Below are 18,133 nucleotides of genomic sequence, written 5' to 3' on the forward strand. Positions count from 1 at the left end.
GACTGAGGAATAGTCACTCAAAAATTAAAAAAAATTAAAAGCCAGTATTAATTGCAAAAACTGCACCTTTTCTGTGGCTAATATTAATTTCATAATGATCCTTTCTCCGTGAAGTCAAGCAGCAAAAGTTAAATGATAATGTGCAAATACTATACTGGCCCATTTTGGGGTGAACTAATATACAAGACTTGTCTTACATGTCACTGTTTATAACACAGAGCGTTCATCCTTTGCTGGGACGCTTTAAAAAATTAAGAGTATACCCACTTCTCCAGGCAAAAATTATGTTTTTGAATTTCGTAAGAAAATGTATGTAATTTTAAATCTGAGACTTTGTTTCATATCAATAATAACAAAGCACAAAGATGATTGCGATTTATTGGATGGGATGCGCGCAAAAATGTTCCATCCATTCATCGTCTGAAAACAGGATGACTAATCGATTCTTGGGATTTAAGAATCAATATGGTTTCGTAAAAATGAGACTCGGTTAAAATCGAGAAATCGATATTTTTTTACCCAGCCCTAGTTTTTAGTACAATACAAATATACTTTAATGCATTTTTAATACATTTAACAGTATGTCTTTCTCAACTGGGAGAAGTTACGTCCCGTTGACGTTGAGCACCACTCGGCTCCGCTGCGAAAACTTGGGGAGTATCTCTGATCGCTTCCTTTATAACCACAGCACAGGGTTCACGATGAAAATCTCACTCGACAATGTCCATTGGTAGCCTGGCTAACGTCAGATAGTTAGGTGTACTTTGGCATCTCGTCAGCCGCGGAGGTGTTTCAGAACACAATCCATCAGACACTTCAGGGCATCGCAGGGGTGAAGAATCTCAGCGATGACATCATCATCTACGGAGTGACGCAGGCTGATCATGACAAGAGCCTAACAGCCGTGTTCCAGCGACTCAAAGAACGTGGCCTCACACTAAACCGAAAGAAGTGTGAATTCAACAAGACGCAACTAGAGTTCTTCGGTTTCATTTTCTCCGCTGGCGGTGTCTCAGCAGATCCCAAGAAGGTCAACGCCATATACCAAGCCAAAAAGCCGAAGGATGCTGCAGAAGTCTGTTGGGCATGGCGAACTACTGCTCACGCTTCATCCCTAATTTCGCCACGGTAACAGAGCCCCTCAGAAAGCTCACGAGGAAGAGCACGACATGGCAGTGGGGCGCAGAACAGGATGCAGCACTGAGCACACTGAGAGAGAGTCTCACCAGCGAGACCACGAATAGCATACTTTAACCCGAACAGAGCTCATCGTCGACGCTAGTCCAGTTTGGCTAGGGGCAATACTGCTGCAAAAAGACAAAGAAAAGAAACACGTCATCGCATATGCAAGCCGAGCACTCAGTGACGTCGAGAGGAGGTACTCTCAAACAGAGTGTGAAGCGCTCGCAATTGTATGGAGCTGCGAACATTTTCATCTCTACATCTACAGCAAAGAGTTCACAATGGTGACGGATCATAAGCCGCTCAAACTCATCTGGAACAACCCCAGGTCCAAGCCACCTGCACGCATCGAGCGATGGGGACTCCGGCTGCAGCCATACAACCTCAAAATAGAATATAGGAAAGGGACTGATAATCCAGCAGACTACTTGTCCCGCCATCCAATCCCAGCACAGACACCTACCAAAAACACCCGTGCCACAAAAATAGCTGAAGAATATATAAGCTTCATCGTGCAGAGCAACACACCAAAAGCGAAAACTCTGGACGAAATCAAGTCTGAGACACTCAAGGATGCAACATTACAAAAGGTTAGCGCTCTCATATGCAACAATGCATGGCACACAGTCACAAAAGACTCTGCGCTAAGACAGTATGAACATGTGAAAAGCGAGCTCACAGTGTCACACGAAAATGACATCATACTTAAGGGATCCAGAATCGTTATTCCCTCATCACTTGAGCTCAGAGTACTTCAGCTCGCCCACGAGGCACATCAGGGCATCACAAAAACCAAGGCCCTCTTGAGAGAGAAGGTGTGGTTCCCAGGCATCGACCGACGGGCTGAGGAAATGGTCAGAAACTGCTTAGCATGTCAAGCAACCACACCGGAAACGCACACAGAACCCCTACAGATGTCAGACCTCCCTGACACAGTCTGGCAAGATGTAAGTGCAGACTTCTATGGCCCACTACCAACGGGTGAACACCTGCTAGTCATCGTAGATGAGTACTCCCGATACCCCATGGTGGAAGTCATACACTCCACCTCTGCAAACTCTGTTATCCCTGTCATAGACAAAATCTTTTCCATGTTTGGCATCCCCAGATCTGTAAAAACAGATAACGGCCCCCCATTCACCAGTGAACAGTTTAGCAAGTTTGCAGCCTACATGGGATTTCACCATCGAAAGATCACACCACTGTGGCCCCAGGCAAATGCCACTGCAGAGAGGTTTATGAGAACACTTGGAAAATGCCTCCGTGTTGCCCACATGAAGAACATCCCCTGGAAACAGCATCTCTACACATTCCTGCGTGAGTACCGTTCAACACCACACAGCACAACAACAACATCACCCGCTGAGTTGTTGCTCAAACGCAGGATACATACAAAGATGCCTTCTGTGAGCACACCCACCGGATTGGACAAGGATCTCCGCAGGAGAGACCACGAGGCCAAGGCCAAAATGAAGTTGTACTCTGACACTCACCGACACGCTACACATTACCCTCTCCAACCTGGTGACATTGTGTTGTGCTCTCAACCCAGGCGCAACAAACTCACAGCAGCATACAACCACAAGCCGTATAGAGTAACCACAGTCAAAGGCTCTATGGTCACTGCTGAGCGGGATGGACACAGAGTGACAAGAAATTCATCCTTCTTCAAAAAACTTGACCCTGGCCTGTGTGACACATCGACAACAGAAGAAGATGATGAAGTCACTGCTGACACAGTCCCAGTGGTGGCAAGATACCCTGCTAGGCACCGACAGCCTCCACAGTACCTCAGAGACTTTGTCATGGACTATAAAATGGACTGAGAAGGCACTTAATTGATTTATTATACTGAAGCAATCTATTTGTTTATTTTCATGTCTTGCCGTTGATCGCAGACCAAGTGAATGTTTAGTTGTTGATCACTCAAGTAAGTAGAAGAGGAAATAACGTAACTGAGTTCATTAGTTAAAAAAAAAAGAAAAAAAAGAAGTGATGTAACATTCAGATCGTATCAGTAAACCTGCACATACTGTTTACGTCATAAAGTTGGTATACGTGAGAGGCGGAGGGATATGTTCACTATGTTTGGGAGTGAGAGTGTATATGGTTGCAGAGTAATAAAAGCACGGTATGCAAAGCTCAGTCTGATCATTCATGATAGTACACCTAAATACTACAGTTACTAATGTAACCCCCGTTCCCTGAAGGAGGGAAGGGAGAAGTTACGTCCCTTTGCCACAATCCATGTGTTCACCGCTGAGTAACCGAGCACCACTACAGGGGGTGGAACTGAGACACGAGGAAAGGAAACGAGGATACACAAATAAGAAATGAGAAGCGCTCTATTTGTATATTGGAATATTCTTGATCACTGGAGCGTCACTTCAAAGCATCAACAGCTGCGATCAAGGGATCTGCCCTTATGCTGTTAAAGTTTGGTTATTTAAGAAATTCATAAATAATAAAGATAAAGCAAGATGCCCTGTTGATAAATGTTTGATATATAATTTATATAAACTGCAAAGGTAAAGCATAAGTAAAATGATTGTGATGTGAAGGGAATGGAGAGAATTGAGATGTCCTTCAAGATGCTGAGTTTGATCAGTTTCTGGGTCACAGGCTGGAGGACGGTAGCCTGGTTAAAACCAGACCCTTTTCAGTTGAAACTGAGTATAGGGTCTGGGGAAGCTATGTATACAAATCATTTCCAAAGGGGCGACACTAACTGACGTAGCTCAAATTCATCTGTGCGCAGTTGTTTAGTCTTAAAACCAATCAGATCGATGAAGGGGATGACGTATGCTTCAAGTGTTGTTCTTTGCTCCGGTTTTAACGAAAACGGTAAGTTTAAATAGCTCAAAACAGACGCGGTAATTGATTTGTTTATATACTGTCTATGATTCAAACGAGTGATGTTTCACGGCGGCAACCGGCGTCACATGTTGACGCTAAAGGGTGCCCTTTGCGTCGGATATTAAAGAAATTTCAAAAGCGTCAGTATTATGACGCCCTAGGATGAGAATGCGTTGCATGTAAATCCCTCCCCAAACGTTTCTGATTGGTGCCGTGATTTCAGCAGCACAGTAATGAGTTTGAATGGGCTCTTCTCCAGACTATCCTGAAGAGAGAATTAAAATTCGCCGGAAGTAGTCTGGGTTTTCCCAGGCTAGGAGGACGGAGGAGCGAGGAAAAGAAGTAGCATCAAAATTGTAGTTGTATATAAAAAATCTCTAAACAAATGTAACATGTATTTTTTTCCTCTCAGTTTTTGCAGTTGCACTATATACATTCATTGTAAATTAGGAAAAGTAAAAAAAAAATCTTCAAACTTTATCAGGGGCCGTATTCACAAAGCATTTTATCTTACCACTAGGAGTACTCCTAAATCGCACTAAAATATTTTAGCTAGGAGTTTTCTCTTAAAAGTTATTCACAACGCCTTTCAGACCTACTCTTAGTAAAGAAAAATGACAACTCCTAAACTAAGAGTGAGTCTTCGTTGCTATGGATGACGTCATTACTCATGCACGAGCTTGACTGAAGTGACCACCTTGATTGGCTGATGATTGTAACGCGGGAATGATTCCACACTCCTCCCCTACGATGATGAGTGACAGGTGACAGGTCTGAGAATGCGTGCGCTACACAAGTAGTGCGAAGGACGGAAGATGATGAATAACTGAATAAATAGCCTAAATGAATAAAGAGTAAGGCAAAACAAATAGCCTATAGCCTAATGAAACATATGGATTGATGCAATATCTTTGCAACATTATTGAATTAATCTGTCACATATGCCTCTGCCTTACGTTTGCAAAGAGAAGAAAATTTTAATTTGATTCACAATGAAATGTTACAATTAACATGCAATGAGTAGCCTAGTTTTGGTTGTTGTTGGTGGCGTTATTACACCCCTAGTTATGCCTACAATGCAGAATTGTTCCCTCGCGATTGGAAGCGATCTATAGCCGCCGCATACGCGTTTCAAAACATCGCAACGTGAAATGCCACAAAAAACGGTTTGTGAATAGCTCTTAGTGAGTTAAGAGTCCTCTCGACTTCTTTTAAGCTGTCCCAGGCTTAGGTGCTACTTTTAGGGCTAAAATGCTTCGTGAATTACTCTTAGTGAAAAAAATTAGGAGTCCTAAAGTTAGGAGTGACACGCCCATTATTTTTAGGAGTTGCTCCTAAATTCGCCAGTTAGGAGCTACTTTTAGCTTTAAAATTCTTTGTGAATACGGCCCCAGATCCAGAACTTGGTAAAACATTTGTCTGTATTTCAAATGTTTCAAGCCTCTCAAATTCTAGTCTTAATAGTTTTTCCTTGTTAACTTTTTTGCTTAAACTTTTTCTTTAACTTTGAGCATTAAACAGTGAAAAATTAAACTAGGATGTTTGCTGAAATTGTCCAATAATAACCAACTGCAGTCTTTCCTAGAACATTTTCCACCAGCCGTCTCTGATAAATACTTTTACCTGACATCTGTAGATCCTCCAGTGAAACCTGTGATCTCCATCAGTCCATCTGGTGTAATAGTGGAGGGAGATTCAGTGACTCTGTGATTTATAAGTCTCAACTAAGTGTGATGTCAAATTTTATTTGTTAATGTTTTGTTTGTTTGTTTGTTTGTTTGTTTGATTGTTTGTTTGTTTCAGATCCTCCCAGGAGTGTCTCAGTGTCCATCAGTCCATCTGGTGTAATAGTGGAGGGAGATTCAGTGACTCTGAACTGCATCAGTGACTCAAACCCTCCTGCAGAAATCAGCTGGATTAAAGGAGGAAGGAATATTTTGCAATCTGGTGAAACCTACAGCATCACTAATATTAAGTCTGAGTCCAGCGGAGACTATCATTGCTCTGCTAGAAATAATCATGGATCTCAGACTTCTGCTGCTGTAAATGTGAATGTCATGTGTAAGTCTGCCTTTATTTTTAGTAGTTCTGGAAGATTATTTGTGCAATGATTTGTCTCACTGCATGTCATTTTACACTTTTTGTCTTTACAGATCCTCCCAGGAACGTCTCAGTGTCCATCAGTCCATCTGGTGTAATAGTGGAGGGAGATTCAGTGACTCTGAACTGCACCAGTGACTCAAACCCTCCTGCAGAAATCAGCTGGTTTAAAGGAAAAAATAATATTTTGCAATCTGGTGAAACCTACAGCATCACTAATATTAAGTCTGAGGCCAGCGGAGACTATAATTGCTCTGCTAGAAATAATCATGGATCTCAGACTTCTGCTGCTGTAAATGTGAATGTCATGTGTAAGTCTGCCTTTATTTTTAGTAGTTCTGGAAGATTATTTGTGCAATGATTTGTCTCACTGCATGTCATTTTACACTTTTTGTCTTTACAGATCCTCCCAGGAACGTCTCAGTGTCCATCAGTCCATCTGGTGTAATAGTGGAGGGAGATTCAGTGACTCTGAACTGCACCAGTGACTCAAACCCTCCTGCTCTGAACTTCAGCTGGATTAAAGGAGGAACGACTGTAGGATCTGGAAGAATCTTCAACATCTCAAAGATCAGCTCTGATGACAGTGGAGAATACAAGTGCAAGTCCATCAACGAACATGGAGAGAAATACTCTGATAATGTGACTTTAAACGTCATGTGTGAGTTAATGATGGTCCAGTAACTGTGACATTAAATCCTCAAAACATCTGTGATGTCAAGTTTAATATGATTGTTAATGATATCAATATGTCTCTGTTTTAGACCCTCCAAAAAACGTCTTAGTGTTGATAAGTGGATCTGGTGTAATAGTGGAGGGAGATTCAGTGACTCTGAACTGCATCAGTGACTCAAACCCTCCTGCTCTGAACTTCAGCTGGATTAAAGGAGGAACGACTGTAGGATCTGGAAGAATCTACAACATCTCAAAGATCAGCTCTGATGACAGTGGAGAATACAAGTGCAAGTCCATCAATGAACATGGGGAGAAATTCTCTGATGCTGTGACTTTAAACGTCATGTGTGAGTTTTATGAATCATATTTTCATTTTTCATACCTTCTATTTGACACAGATCCTCCAATAAATCCTGTGATTGCATCAGTCCATCTGGGGAAATAATGGAAGGTGATTCATAAGATGTCAAATGTAATATCGTAGTTGTCGGGCGGAATCCGCGTATCTCCAAAACCATTATTTTTCAGGAAATTAAAAAAACTGCATATTTTTTGAGTTATTAAACATTGTATCGTTAAAGTTGGTATTATACCTTATATTGCTATACTGTTGTATACCAACATTAACACAACATTTCCCCAAAATCATGTTTAATCGGAGATACGAGATTTATGACTTGGGAGCAGGGAGATACGAGATTACGCTGTCATTGATAAGAATGGTACGGACACAGACGTCGCTGCTGCCAGTGTTCATCAAAGTCTGCGGTCACGTTGAGCCTTTTGACAAGAGATAAGGCTTTAAAAGGGAAATGAAGCAGTCAATCAAGTTTACACGATTTACAAAATGGATTTCCACTATAATCAACAATTATATAAGAAACATGACAAATGTAAACATATAAAAGAAAAAAGAAAAAAAACGTTGTATCTTTCGCGGCCAGGGCGCCGCCATTGTGCAGTATTCTAACCGGTGATGTCACAGGGTTGGTTGGCTTTAAAGGCTCTGGGCTGAGTTCAGTAAAACGCAGTGAAAGACATAAATCTTAACATTAAACTATGCATAAAAAGCGTTCATCTGCTATCATATTATCATGTCAAACCTCTCATATCACACTGGCTCGTTAACAAGATGCATGTGCTGGTCAAACCAGCGAACAACTAACGTTAGGGACAGTCATTGTTAGCTAACAGCTGTAAGCATGAACTAGCTAAATAACGCTAACTTAGTGTTTATGTCACGGTGTGACAAAAACAATTAGAAAAGAGATTAAAAACCCTCGTGAATAGTGTTATTTGGAGACCTCCTGTGGATACCCATCTCGTTACACCGCAAATCTGTTGCTATGGCAGCGAGGCCAATTGCCCGATTGACAGCAGGTGTGGAGTAATTAACAGATAGCGTTGGGAGAGGAACACAGATTCAGATGGGGCTTTAAAAAGAGAGAGGAAACAGACTGTCGGTGTGGTTCTCCTCCCGTGAGATACTGTGTTTTGTCGGCGGGTTGTTTCTATTTGAAGCTGGACTGTGCAGCAGGGCGAAGATTGAAGCTGAGAAATGGAAAGGAGAGAGTGAAGTTTTGTCAACGAAAACCCAAGGGATATCGTCAGCAGTGGGAGAGACGCAAAGTGATGAGTATTTGATACGTTGTTTATATGCACTGACACTGAAGTGGTGTGGAGAGTCTGGAAAGCGTGTGGCACGAGTGAACTATTACACCGAGTGAATTATTGATCTGTCTCCAACCTTTGTTCTTCCTTCACTGAATGTGACGATTGCTACATCCGTTTTGGCTGTCTCTGAGAGAAGTTGAGCCTGTGTGAGAGACGAGAGTCGATCTGGTGGGAGAAAGACCGGTGGGTGAGTGCTGGCCCGAATGCACGGTGTGCGAGTGGAATGCAGTGCCTGAAGTGACGATTCACACGGTTTGTGTTATGGAGTGAAGTTTATCGTGTGGAGAAGTATTAATAGTCTGCTGTGCACTCTCTTCTATAGTCTTTCACCCGCTGTTTCTGAACAGGGTTTGTCACATCAAGCGCCCAACTTACCATTCGAGACAGCCCCGCTCTGTTAATGCTGCTGATCTATTAATTCCTGTTACATTGTTGCAGCGTACAGCTGAACTGGAGCGTCTTGCTTAAGCATCCTTCCCGTCTGGTGGTCACCACACGTCCCTATCGAAAGCCGCTGCCCTGGTTCGAACGAGAGAAGGTATTGCCGTTGAATGTTTCATCCACTGTTGAATGGTCAAATCCTGTTGCATTGTTACAGCGCACAGCTGAACTGGAGCGTCTTGCTTAAAGCATCCTTCCCGTCTGGTGGTCTCCACACGTCCCTATCAAAAGCCGCTGCCTGGTTGGAACGAGAGAAGGTATTGCAGCTGAATGTTTCATTACTGCTGAATGGTCAAATCCTGTTGCATCGATACAGCATACAGCTGAAGTGGAGTGTCTTGCTTAGAGCATCCTTCCCGTCTGGTGGTCTCCACATGCTCCATCGAAAGTCGCTGTCCTGTTCGGAAATGGAAAAGGTATTTGAAATGAACGTTTCATATGCTGTTGAATAGTTAAACCCTGCTACCTGGTTACAGTGCACAGCCGAAGTGGAGTGTCCCGCTCAAGTGTCCTCTCCGTCTGGTGGTCTCCACATGTCCCATTGAAGGCTTGTCCTGTTCAGAATGAGAGAAGGTATTTCAATTGAACGTTCCATATGCTGTTGGAAAGTTAATTCTGTTACCTGGTTACAGTGTACAGTCAAGGGAGTGTCTCCTTCAAAGTGTCCTCTCCGCTTGGTGGTCTCCACATGCCCTATTGAAAGTTTCCGCCCTGTTCAGAAAGAGAGAAGGTATTTCAATTGAACGTTCCATATGCTGTTGGGAAGTTAAATCCTGTCTTCTCCGCCTGGTGGTCCCCACCTGTCCCCACTGAAAGCCTCCGCCCTGTTCAGAAGGAGAGAAGGTATCACTGTTGAGCGTCGCATCTTGTTGAACCATTGAACCCTGTTGTATTGTTGCAGGGCACAGCCAAAGTGAAGTGTTCTCTTGCCGGGTGGCCCTCCGTGCCCGTGTTGCAAATTGTTGCCGCTGTTCAGCAGGAAGGAGAATAGCTGAGGCACGTGCCTCGATCAAAGTGTCGTCCTGCTGTCCACGGTCCCCTCCTGGCCCGGCCCGCTCGCCACCTGCGTCCCTGTGACCCGTCTGAGTTGAGGATCCCCGTCCTCTGGATACTTACCTCTGGGCAGCCTCCGGCACTCGTTCCATCCTCATCGCGAGTATTCACCTGGTTCCAGTCTGAATGGGGTCCGGGTAGCCAAGACTTCCTTGTGAGCCCTGTAAAGAGTACTTACCCAGTGACCTACCTGGATGGTGTGCGTCTTCCTTTGATTCCTCTCCAACGAGCCGCAGGGTGTTCACGGACGTCCATCTCGCTCCGGTCCAGGGGGCCCATCGAATTGCTTCTGGCGACAAGAAGGAAGATTTTAATTAGGACTTTTCAAATTATCTGCTTTTAACTCAATAAAGAAATTGTTATTCCTTTATCCTCTGTCTGCTGTTTGGTTCCTTGACACGCTCCTCGGGCGGTACCCGGTCTCCAGGGCTGGGTGCAGTCTGGCTTGGCCCACCCCGACCTGTGACAGAACTTGGCGTAGTCGGCAGGGTTACCGTCTCGAGTGGAGCGATCAAGGTCCTAAATGGCCGAGGAAGAAGAGCCAGTGGCCAGACAGCCGGTTATGCCCTTCTTTATGGGGGCCCCGTAGGCCCAGAAGTACGGAGGGCCGGGGTCAGAATTAAGCCTGTCAGCATGGAAGGCCCAGGTGGAATACCTGGCAGGGCTCCAAGGGCTGAACGCCCTGCAGAAGGTACAGTTTGTATTAAATTCACTAGAGGGAGAAGCAAGAAGAGAAGTACAGGCAGCACCGGAAGCAACCCGCACCACAGTCCGAGCCATCTTTGATTTCCTCACGGTACAATACGGAGATACCACCCCGGTAGCTGTCCTGAGAACCCAATTCTTCAATTGTAGGCAAGGGCCTCGACAAACTGTTCGGCCATTCGCGTTGCAACTGAGTGAACAGTTTACCAGGCTAAGGGGAAGACAGGACCACGGCCTGGGCGACGAGGAGACCCTACTGCGAGATCAGTTTCTGCTAGGATTATGGGAGGGCCCAGTACGTCAGAGTCTGCGGGTGCAGTTGAGACGAAATCCTGACCTCACGTTTGAAGAACTGCGGCGAGAAGCTCTAGCCCTTGAGCGTGATCACACCGAAGGTGTGGATCCTCCCAGCTGTCTGGTGGCGAATGCTGTTAGTGGGCCTTCGGCCCCTGCCACCTCCGATTGGAAGCATGCCCTCCGGGAAGAATTGAAAAGGGATATCCGTGAACAAATGTCTGATCTGTCCAAATCTGTTGTCGAAGAACTCCGCCGAGAACGCCTCCAGTCACTTCCTTCGCCGCGGGAGCGGGCCTACTCTGACGGGAGTCGCCCTCCAGAGCGTCGTTTCGCCCGATCCATGGGTCCCCGATTCCAGTGGGATGAACAGGGGCGTCCTATCTGTAACGGTTGTGGAGAAGCTGGACATTACATCCGTCAGTGCCCTTCCAGACGCGCTTCACAAGGGGGTTTTTAGAGTCTCCGGCCACTGTGGGTCAAGTGGTCGGGACCCCCTTTTCAGACCCTTCTCCTGGACTGTCCAAAGAACGCCTGGTGGGCCGCTGTCCGGTTATTACGATCCGAGTCAACAGCAAGAAGGTGCAGTGTTTGTTGGACACGGGGTCACAAGTCACTCTGTTTGCGGAGAGCCTAGCTCAGGAACTATTCGGCACCCAGGGCCGGCCGACGACTGAGGCCCCCTGGTTAACTCTGCGAGGGGCCAATGGGCTCGATATCCCGTATGTGGGTTATGTAGTGACAGACCTGGAGATCCACGGTATGGTTGTACCCCAGAAAGGAGTGGTGGTGGTTCGTGACGTGTGTCTGGGGTCTCATCGTGCCCTACTGGGCATGAATGTCATCTCCGACTGCTGGGAAGAGCTGTTCCAGCGTGGGCCGGCCCGAGCGACTGTGACACCTGAGGGCAGAGAATGGGAGCGTATTCGGGCAGACTGTCGCTGAGTTTGCCTGGCCGAGCAGCAGGAGGACCGGGGGAGCACTGGGAGAGTGGCTTGCCGTTATGCTTTGTCCGTCCCGGCTCGAAGCGAGGCGATGGTCTGGGTCAGGGTGCCCCCTAGACTTTACCACCCGGAGGAGTGGGTGCTGGTGGAACCACACAACGAAGGTCCTAAGGTGGAGGTGGCCAGAGGACTGGCATCCGCCCAAAGAGGCCGAATTCGGGTGAGAGTTCGGAACACGAATCCTTTTCCAATCCAACTGTATCGTCATCAGTGTCTAGCCCGAGTCATCTCGGTGAAACCGCAGCAAGTGCAAGAGCCAGGAGAAGTCAAGTTCAGCCAAGTAGGCCCAACCGTAGTGGAGGTTGCTTTGGCGCAGACGGGGATGCACAGCAGAGAGGCTGGAGAAGGACTGCCGGCCCACCTTGGAGGTGAGTCCCCAGGAAAGAGCCTCGAGCTCCAATGGTCCCCATTCGAGCCAAAGCACCGATGCATATCATCGCTATGGACTATCTGACGTTGGGTAGGCCGGTCGACCGTATCCAAAACATCTTAGTGATCACAGACCTATTCACTAAATATGCCTGGGCCATCCCAACTCTGGATCAGACCGCCATCACTACCGCTAATGCCCTGTGGAGGTATGTCATCCAGCCCTTCGGGTGCCCTGAAGTGTTCCATTCGGATCAAGGACCCAATTTCGAATCCAGGGTAGTACATGAATTGTCAATTGTATGGATGTAGGAAGACCCATACGACGCCCTATCATCCTCAAGGGAACGGAGGGTGTGAGGTTTAACCAGACGCTGATTGGTCTTTTGGGGACCTTGGAAGGTGACCAACAGGGACATTGGGTGGATAACCTCCCGGCGATGGTACAGGCATATAATAACAGCGTTCATAGTACGACCGGCTACGCACCAACTTACCTGATGTTCGGAAGGCATGTGAGGCTACCAGTGGACCTACTGCTGGGGACTGCGGCGGCTGAAGAAGGAGGCAGCGTAACTGGGTGGGTGACCAGACACCATCAACGCCTCCAACTGGCCTATGAACGGGTCTCGGACTGAATCAACCAAGCCGCAGCCAAGAACAAGAGGTTGTATGACCGTACGGCTCGAAGTGCACTGCTACTGCCTGGCGAGAGAGCTCTAGTTCGAGACAACCGACGACAAGGAAAGGGTAAGCTCAGTGATCGGTGGGAGTCCCAGCCGTATGTGATCCAACGACAGCCGCATCTCGATCAGCCTGTGTATGCCATTCGTCCCGAAGGGGGAGCAGGGCCAGAGCGGGTGCTCCACCGCAATCTGATGCGCCCTTGTCCAAATTACCCCAAACCAGCTGTAGAGAGACCGCCTACTGAACCAGTGTGGATGCCTCCCGTGGTGGGATGGGCTGTGGTCCCTCGGAGAGTGGGGATAGGGCCAAGGCCCGAGGAACCTAATTCCCCGCCAAGACGGTCCCAAAGGGAGAACCAGGGACAACCCCCATCCAGGTATGGAGATTGGGTGTCCGGATCCCGTTCTAGGGACTAGAACGGTTTGGCAGGGGGGTATGTCACGGTGTGATAAAAACAATGAGAAAAGAGATTAAAAACCCTCGTGAATAGTGTTATTTGGAGACCTCCTGTGGATACCCATCTCGTTACACCGCAAATCTGTTGCTATGGCAGCGAGGCCAATTGCCCGATTGACAGCAGGTGTGGAGTAATTAACAGAGAGCGTTGGGAGAGGAACACAGATTCAGATGGGGCTTTAAAAAGAGAGAGGAAACAGACTGTCGGTGTGGTTCTCCTCCCGTGAGATACTGTGTTTTGTCTGCGGGTTGTTTATATTTGAAGCTGGACTGTGCAGCAGGGCGAAGATTGAAGCCGAGAAATGGAAAGGAGAGAGTGAAGTTTTGTCAACGAAAACCCAAGGGATATCGTCAGCAGTGGGAGAGACGCAAAGTGATGAGTATTTGATCCGTTGTTTATATGCACTGACACTGAAGTGGTGTGGAGAGTCTGGAAAGCGTGTGGCACGAGTGAACTATTACACCGAGTGAATTATTGATCTGTCTCCAACCTTTGTTCTTCCTTCACTGAATGTGACGATTGCTACATCCGTTTTGGCTGTCTCTGAGAGAAGTTGAGCCCGTGTGAGAGACGAGAGTCGATCTGGTGGGAGAAAGACCGGTGGGTGAGTGCTGGCCCGAATGCACGGTGTGCGAGTGGAATGCAGTGCCTGAAGTGACGATTCACACGGTTTGTGTTATGGAGTGAAGTTTATCGTGTGGAGAAGTATTAATAGTCTGCTGTGCACTCTTCTATAGTCTTTCACCCGCTGTTTCTGAACAGGGTTTGTCACATCAAGCGCCCAACTTACCATTCGAGACCGCCCCGCTCTGTTAATGCTGCTGATCTATTAATTCCTGTTACATTGTTGCAGCGTACAGCTGAACTGGAGCGTCTTGCTTAAGCATCCTTCCCGTCTGGTGGTCACCACACGTCCCTATCAAAAGCCGCTGCCTGGTTGGAACGAGAGAAGGTATTGCAGCTGAATGTTTCATTACTGCTGAATGGTCAAATCCTGTTGCATCGATACAGCGTACAGCTGAAGTGGAGTGTCTTGCTTAGAGAATCCTTCCCGTCTGGAGGTCTCCATATTCTCCATCGAAAGTCGCTGTCCTGTTCGGAAAAGGAAAAGGTATTTGAAATGAACGTTTCATATGCTGTTGAATAGTTAAACCCTGCTACCTGGTTACAGTGCACAGCCGAAGTGGAGTGTCCCGCTCAAGTGTCCTCTCCGTCTGGTGGTCTCCACATGTCCCATTGAAGGCTTGTCCTGTTCAGAACGAGAGAAGGTATTTCAATTGAACGTTCCATATGCTGTTGGAAAGTTAATCCTGTTACCTGGTTACAGTGTACAGTCAAGGGAGTGTCTCCCTCAAAGTGTCCTCTCCGCTTGGTGGTCTCCACATGTCCTATTGAAGGTTTCCGCCCTGTTCAGAAAGAGAGAAGGTATTTCAATTGAACGTTCCATATGCTGTTGGGAAGTTAAATCCTGTTACCTGGTTACAGTGTACAGCCAAGTGGAGTGTCTCCCTCAAAGCGTCTTCTCCGCCTGGTGGTCCCAACCTGTCCCCACTGAAAGCCTCCGCCCTGTTCAGAAGGAGAGAAGGTATCACTGTTGAGCGTCGCATCTTGTTGAACCATTGAACCCTGTTGTATTGTTGCAGGGCACAGCCAAAGTGAAGTGTTCTCTTGCCGGGTGGCCCTCCGTGCCCGTGTTGCAAATTGTTGCCGCTGTTCAGAAGGAAGGAGAATAGCTGCGGCACGTGCCTCGATCAAAGTGTCGTCCTGCTGTCCACGGTCCCCTCCTGGCCCGGCCCGCTCGCCACCTGCGTCCCTGTGACCCGTCTGAGTTGAGGATCCCCGTCCTCTGGATACTTACCTCTGGGCAGCCTCCAGCACTCGTTCCATCCTCACCGCGAGTATTCACCTGGTTCCAGTCTGAATGGGGTCCGGGTATCCAAGACTTCCTTGTGAGCCCTGTAAAGAGTACTTACCCAGTGACCTACCTGGATGGTGTGCGTCCTCCTTTGATTTCTCTCCGATGAGCCGCAGGGTGTTCACGAATGTCCATCTCGCTCCGGTCCAGAGGGCCCATCGAATTGCTTCTGGCGACAAGAAGGAAGATTTTAATTAGGACTTTTCAAATTATCTGCTTTTAACTCAATAAAGAAATTGTTATTCCTTTATCCTCTGTCTGCTGTTTGGTTCCTTGACACGCTCCTCGAGGCGGTACCCGGTCTCCAGGGGTGGGTGCAGTCTGGCTTGGCCCACCCCGACCTGTGACATTTAGCTAGTGAAGTTTATTAGTACCAGACAAAAAGACGACGTCTAACGTTATGTTAACAAACTGCACATGCACATGTAGATGTTTGTGAAATAATTTCAAACTAGGCCAATAGTTTATCATTTTACTGGAGTAATATTTTATTGGGTTATCTGTACTTTTACTCAAGTACTTGATTTGTGTACTTCATCCACCACTCCACTGCTAAAATAAAACGGTTTATTGTAGTAACCACTGTATGACTGTTCATTAGTAGTTACTTCTTAGTTATTTTTCTTGCACATTAATTAATAGATAATTAATAATAGTTCTTCAAGAGTTATGACATAATTCATTAGTTATTGATTAACTAACTGAAACTTAACACAATCATACAATTCTATTACATACTAATTAGTTAACACATCTTCCTTAGTAGTTAACAGTAGTGACTTAAGTGTTAATAATTATCTATTAGTTCCTCAATAATTCCTTATTAGTTATGCAGTAAGTAAGATACAGTATTCTAAAGTGTTACCCAGTGGAAACTATAAGCTCAATTTAACAATACAAGCACCCTTTTAAATATATTGCCATTATTATAATAACTATAATGTTTAAATGTATTTGTATAACATTACCTCGAATGTGTTTGAATATTTCCCCAGTATCAGCACTGAGACTTTTCACTGTTTGTATCACTCCGCTTGTCTGTGTTTGTGCAACTTGCATCATTAAGCCAGAAGGTGGCGACAAGTGACTGTCTTTATAAGTGCGCAATTGAACCATTGATTAAATTAACAGATTAGTCCAAAACACTGATTAATTTAGGAAAGAAAAAGTAGCTGAAACTGATCTTTGATGCTCATACTAATTGCTCATAATGCCTCTGGACACAGAAGGATTGCATTGGCGTTTGTTTGAAATGTAACATCTATGCAAAATAATCCTTGAATCATTTCTTATTTAAGGCCATTTCTGTTTCGAATATGTGATTGTGTATTGTCAACAATAAGCATAAACATTCTGCATTTCCATTTTGTAGCGTGGATCGTTCATTGCGACATTTAAACTGATTCTCATGTTTAAAAATATCTGATAAAAAACTTCATGCTACTGCCCTCTGACATGCTTTTAAAGCTACTGTTTAAACACCTTAAAATGCACGTCAAAATCAGTAAAATCTATATTTTCTCGAGGGGGTAATAATCCCCCAACCCGCCTAGCAAGATCATTTTTGGGACCTCGGTATTTATAAAACCCTGCGTACGGCCCTGCACCCAGTAAAGACAGCGATGCAGTGATCCCTTCAACAGTTGTCCAATTTTCATGTGTGGATGGACTGAGGAATAGTCACTCAAAATTCATAATTATTTAGTATAAATAAATAATTAAAAGCCAGTATTAATTGCAAAAACTGCACCTTTTCTGTGGCTAATATTAATTTCATAATGATCCTTTCTCCGTGAAGTCAAGCAGCAAAAGTTAAATGATAATGTGCAAATACTATACTGGCCCATTTTGGGGTGAACTAATATACAAGACTTGTCTTACATGTCACTGTTTATAACACAGAGCGTTCATCCTTTGCTGGGACGCTTAAAAAAATTAAGAGTATACCATAGACTGTAAAAAATATGGACAAAGCGTCTGTGACGTCACCCATAGACTTTCTGAAGAACGGGTTTGAAGCCGTTTATGGGGGGTATGGGCGGCGCCATCTTGGAAAATCTTGGGAAATGCTAACCCCGCCCACCTTCTAACGCAGCGCGCGTCACTCAGCTCGCTCTGCTACTCCGGTTATATTTCAGGCAATGAACTATTTTTTTACAGTCTATGGCAACGAAATATGTTATAAAACACCATACTAACTCGTTTCGTTTTCATTTAAAGAAATCTTAAACATTATAGCCACACAAATGTGGTTCAGGCAACGCATATTGATTATATTCAACTGCACATAACGTTTGCCTATTTATGAAAAACAAAACAAAATATAACACAAATCTGCCTCTTTTCATTTTAAATATATTATAAAAATATTAAACATTTTATGGTCCAGGCAATATGTGCATTTGTATTAAACAACAGATTTTGCAGTAAACAACATTACATATCATCTTCGTTGTATTAAAATGACAAAACTCAACCCAGTCTCTTTTTGTTAAATTTCAGTTTTATCAATGTTAGCCATTATAAAAGTATAAGTAAAAGGTATGAGAAGCTATACAAATAAAGCAAACAATTCAATCAAACATACAAAGTCAGCGCGAGTTAAACCATACATTGGTAAAGTTAAATAGCTTATAAAGTTATGAAACTTCCCCTCAGCCAAAACGATTGCCCAGGGGAAAAAATATAGATTCACGAGACCAAAAATCGCCCATTAGATAT

General features: G+C 45.3%; 1 protein-coding gene across 1 annotated transcript in view; it reads left to right on the top strand.

Moving 5' to 3' along the window:
* The first annotated feature begins 5,432 nt into the window (after nucleotides 1-5,432).
* Nucleotides 5,433-18,133, top strand: part of LOC308688253 (B-cell receptor CD22-like) — a 33,347-nt gene continuing 20,646 nt past the window's right edge. The window contains exons 1-4 of the mRNA XM_081361212.1: nucleotides 5,433-6,099; nucleotides 6,192-6,449; nucleotides 6,542-6,799; nucleotides 6,903-7,160. Of these exons, the coding sequence (XP_081217338.1) occupies nucleotides 6,096-6,099; nucleotides 6,192-6,449; nucleotides 6,542-6,799; nucleotides 6,903-7,160 (778 nt within the window). The 5' untranslated portion in view covers nucleotides 5,433-6,095. The remainder of the gene's footprint in view (nucleotides 6,100-6,191; nucleotides 6,450-6,541; nucleotides 6,800-6,902; nucleotides 7,161-18,133) is intronic.

This window comes from Scardinius erythrophthalmus (genome assembly GCF_964197995.2).
Source record: "Scardinius erythrophthalmus genome assembly, chromosome: 3".
Taxonomy (NCBI): Eukaryota; Metazoa; Chordata; class Actinopteri; order Cypriniformes; family Leuciscidae; genus Scardinius; species Scardinius erythrophthalmus.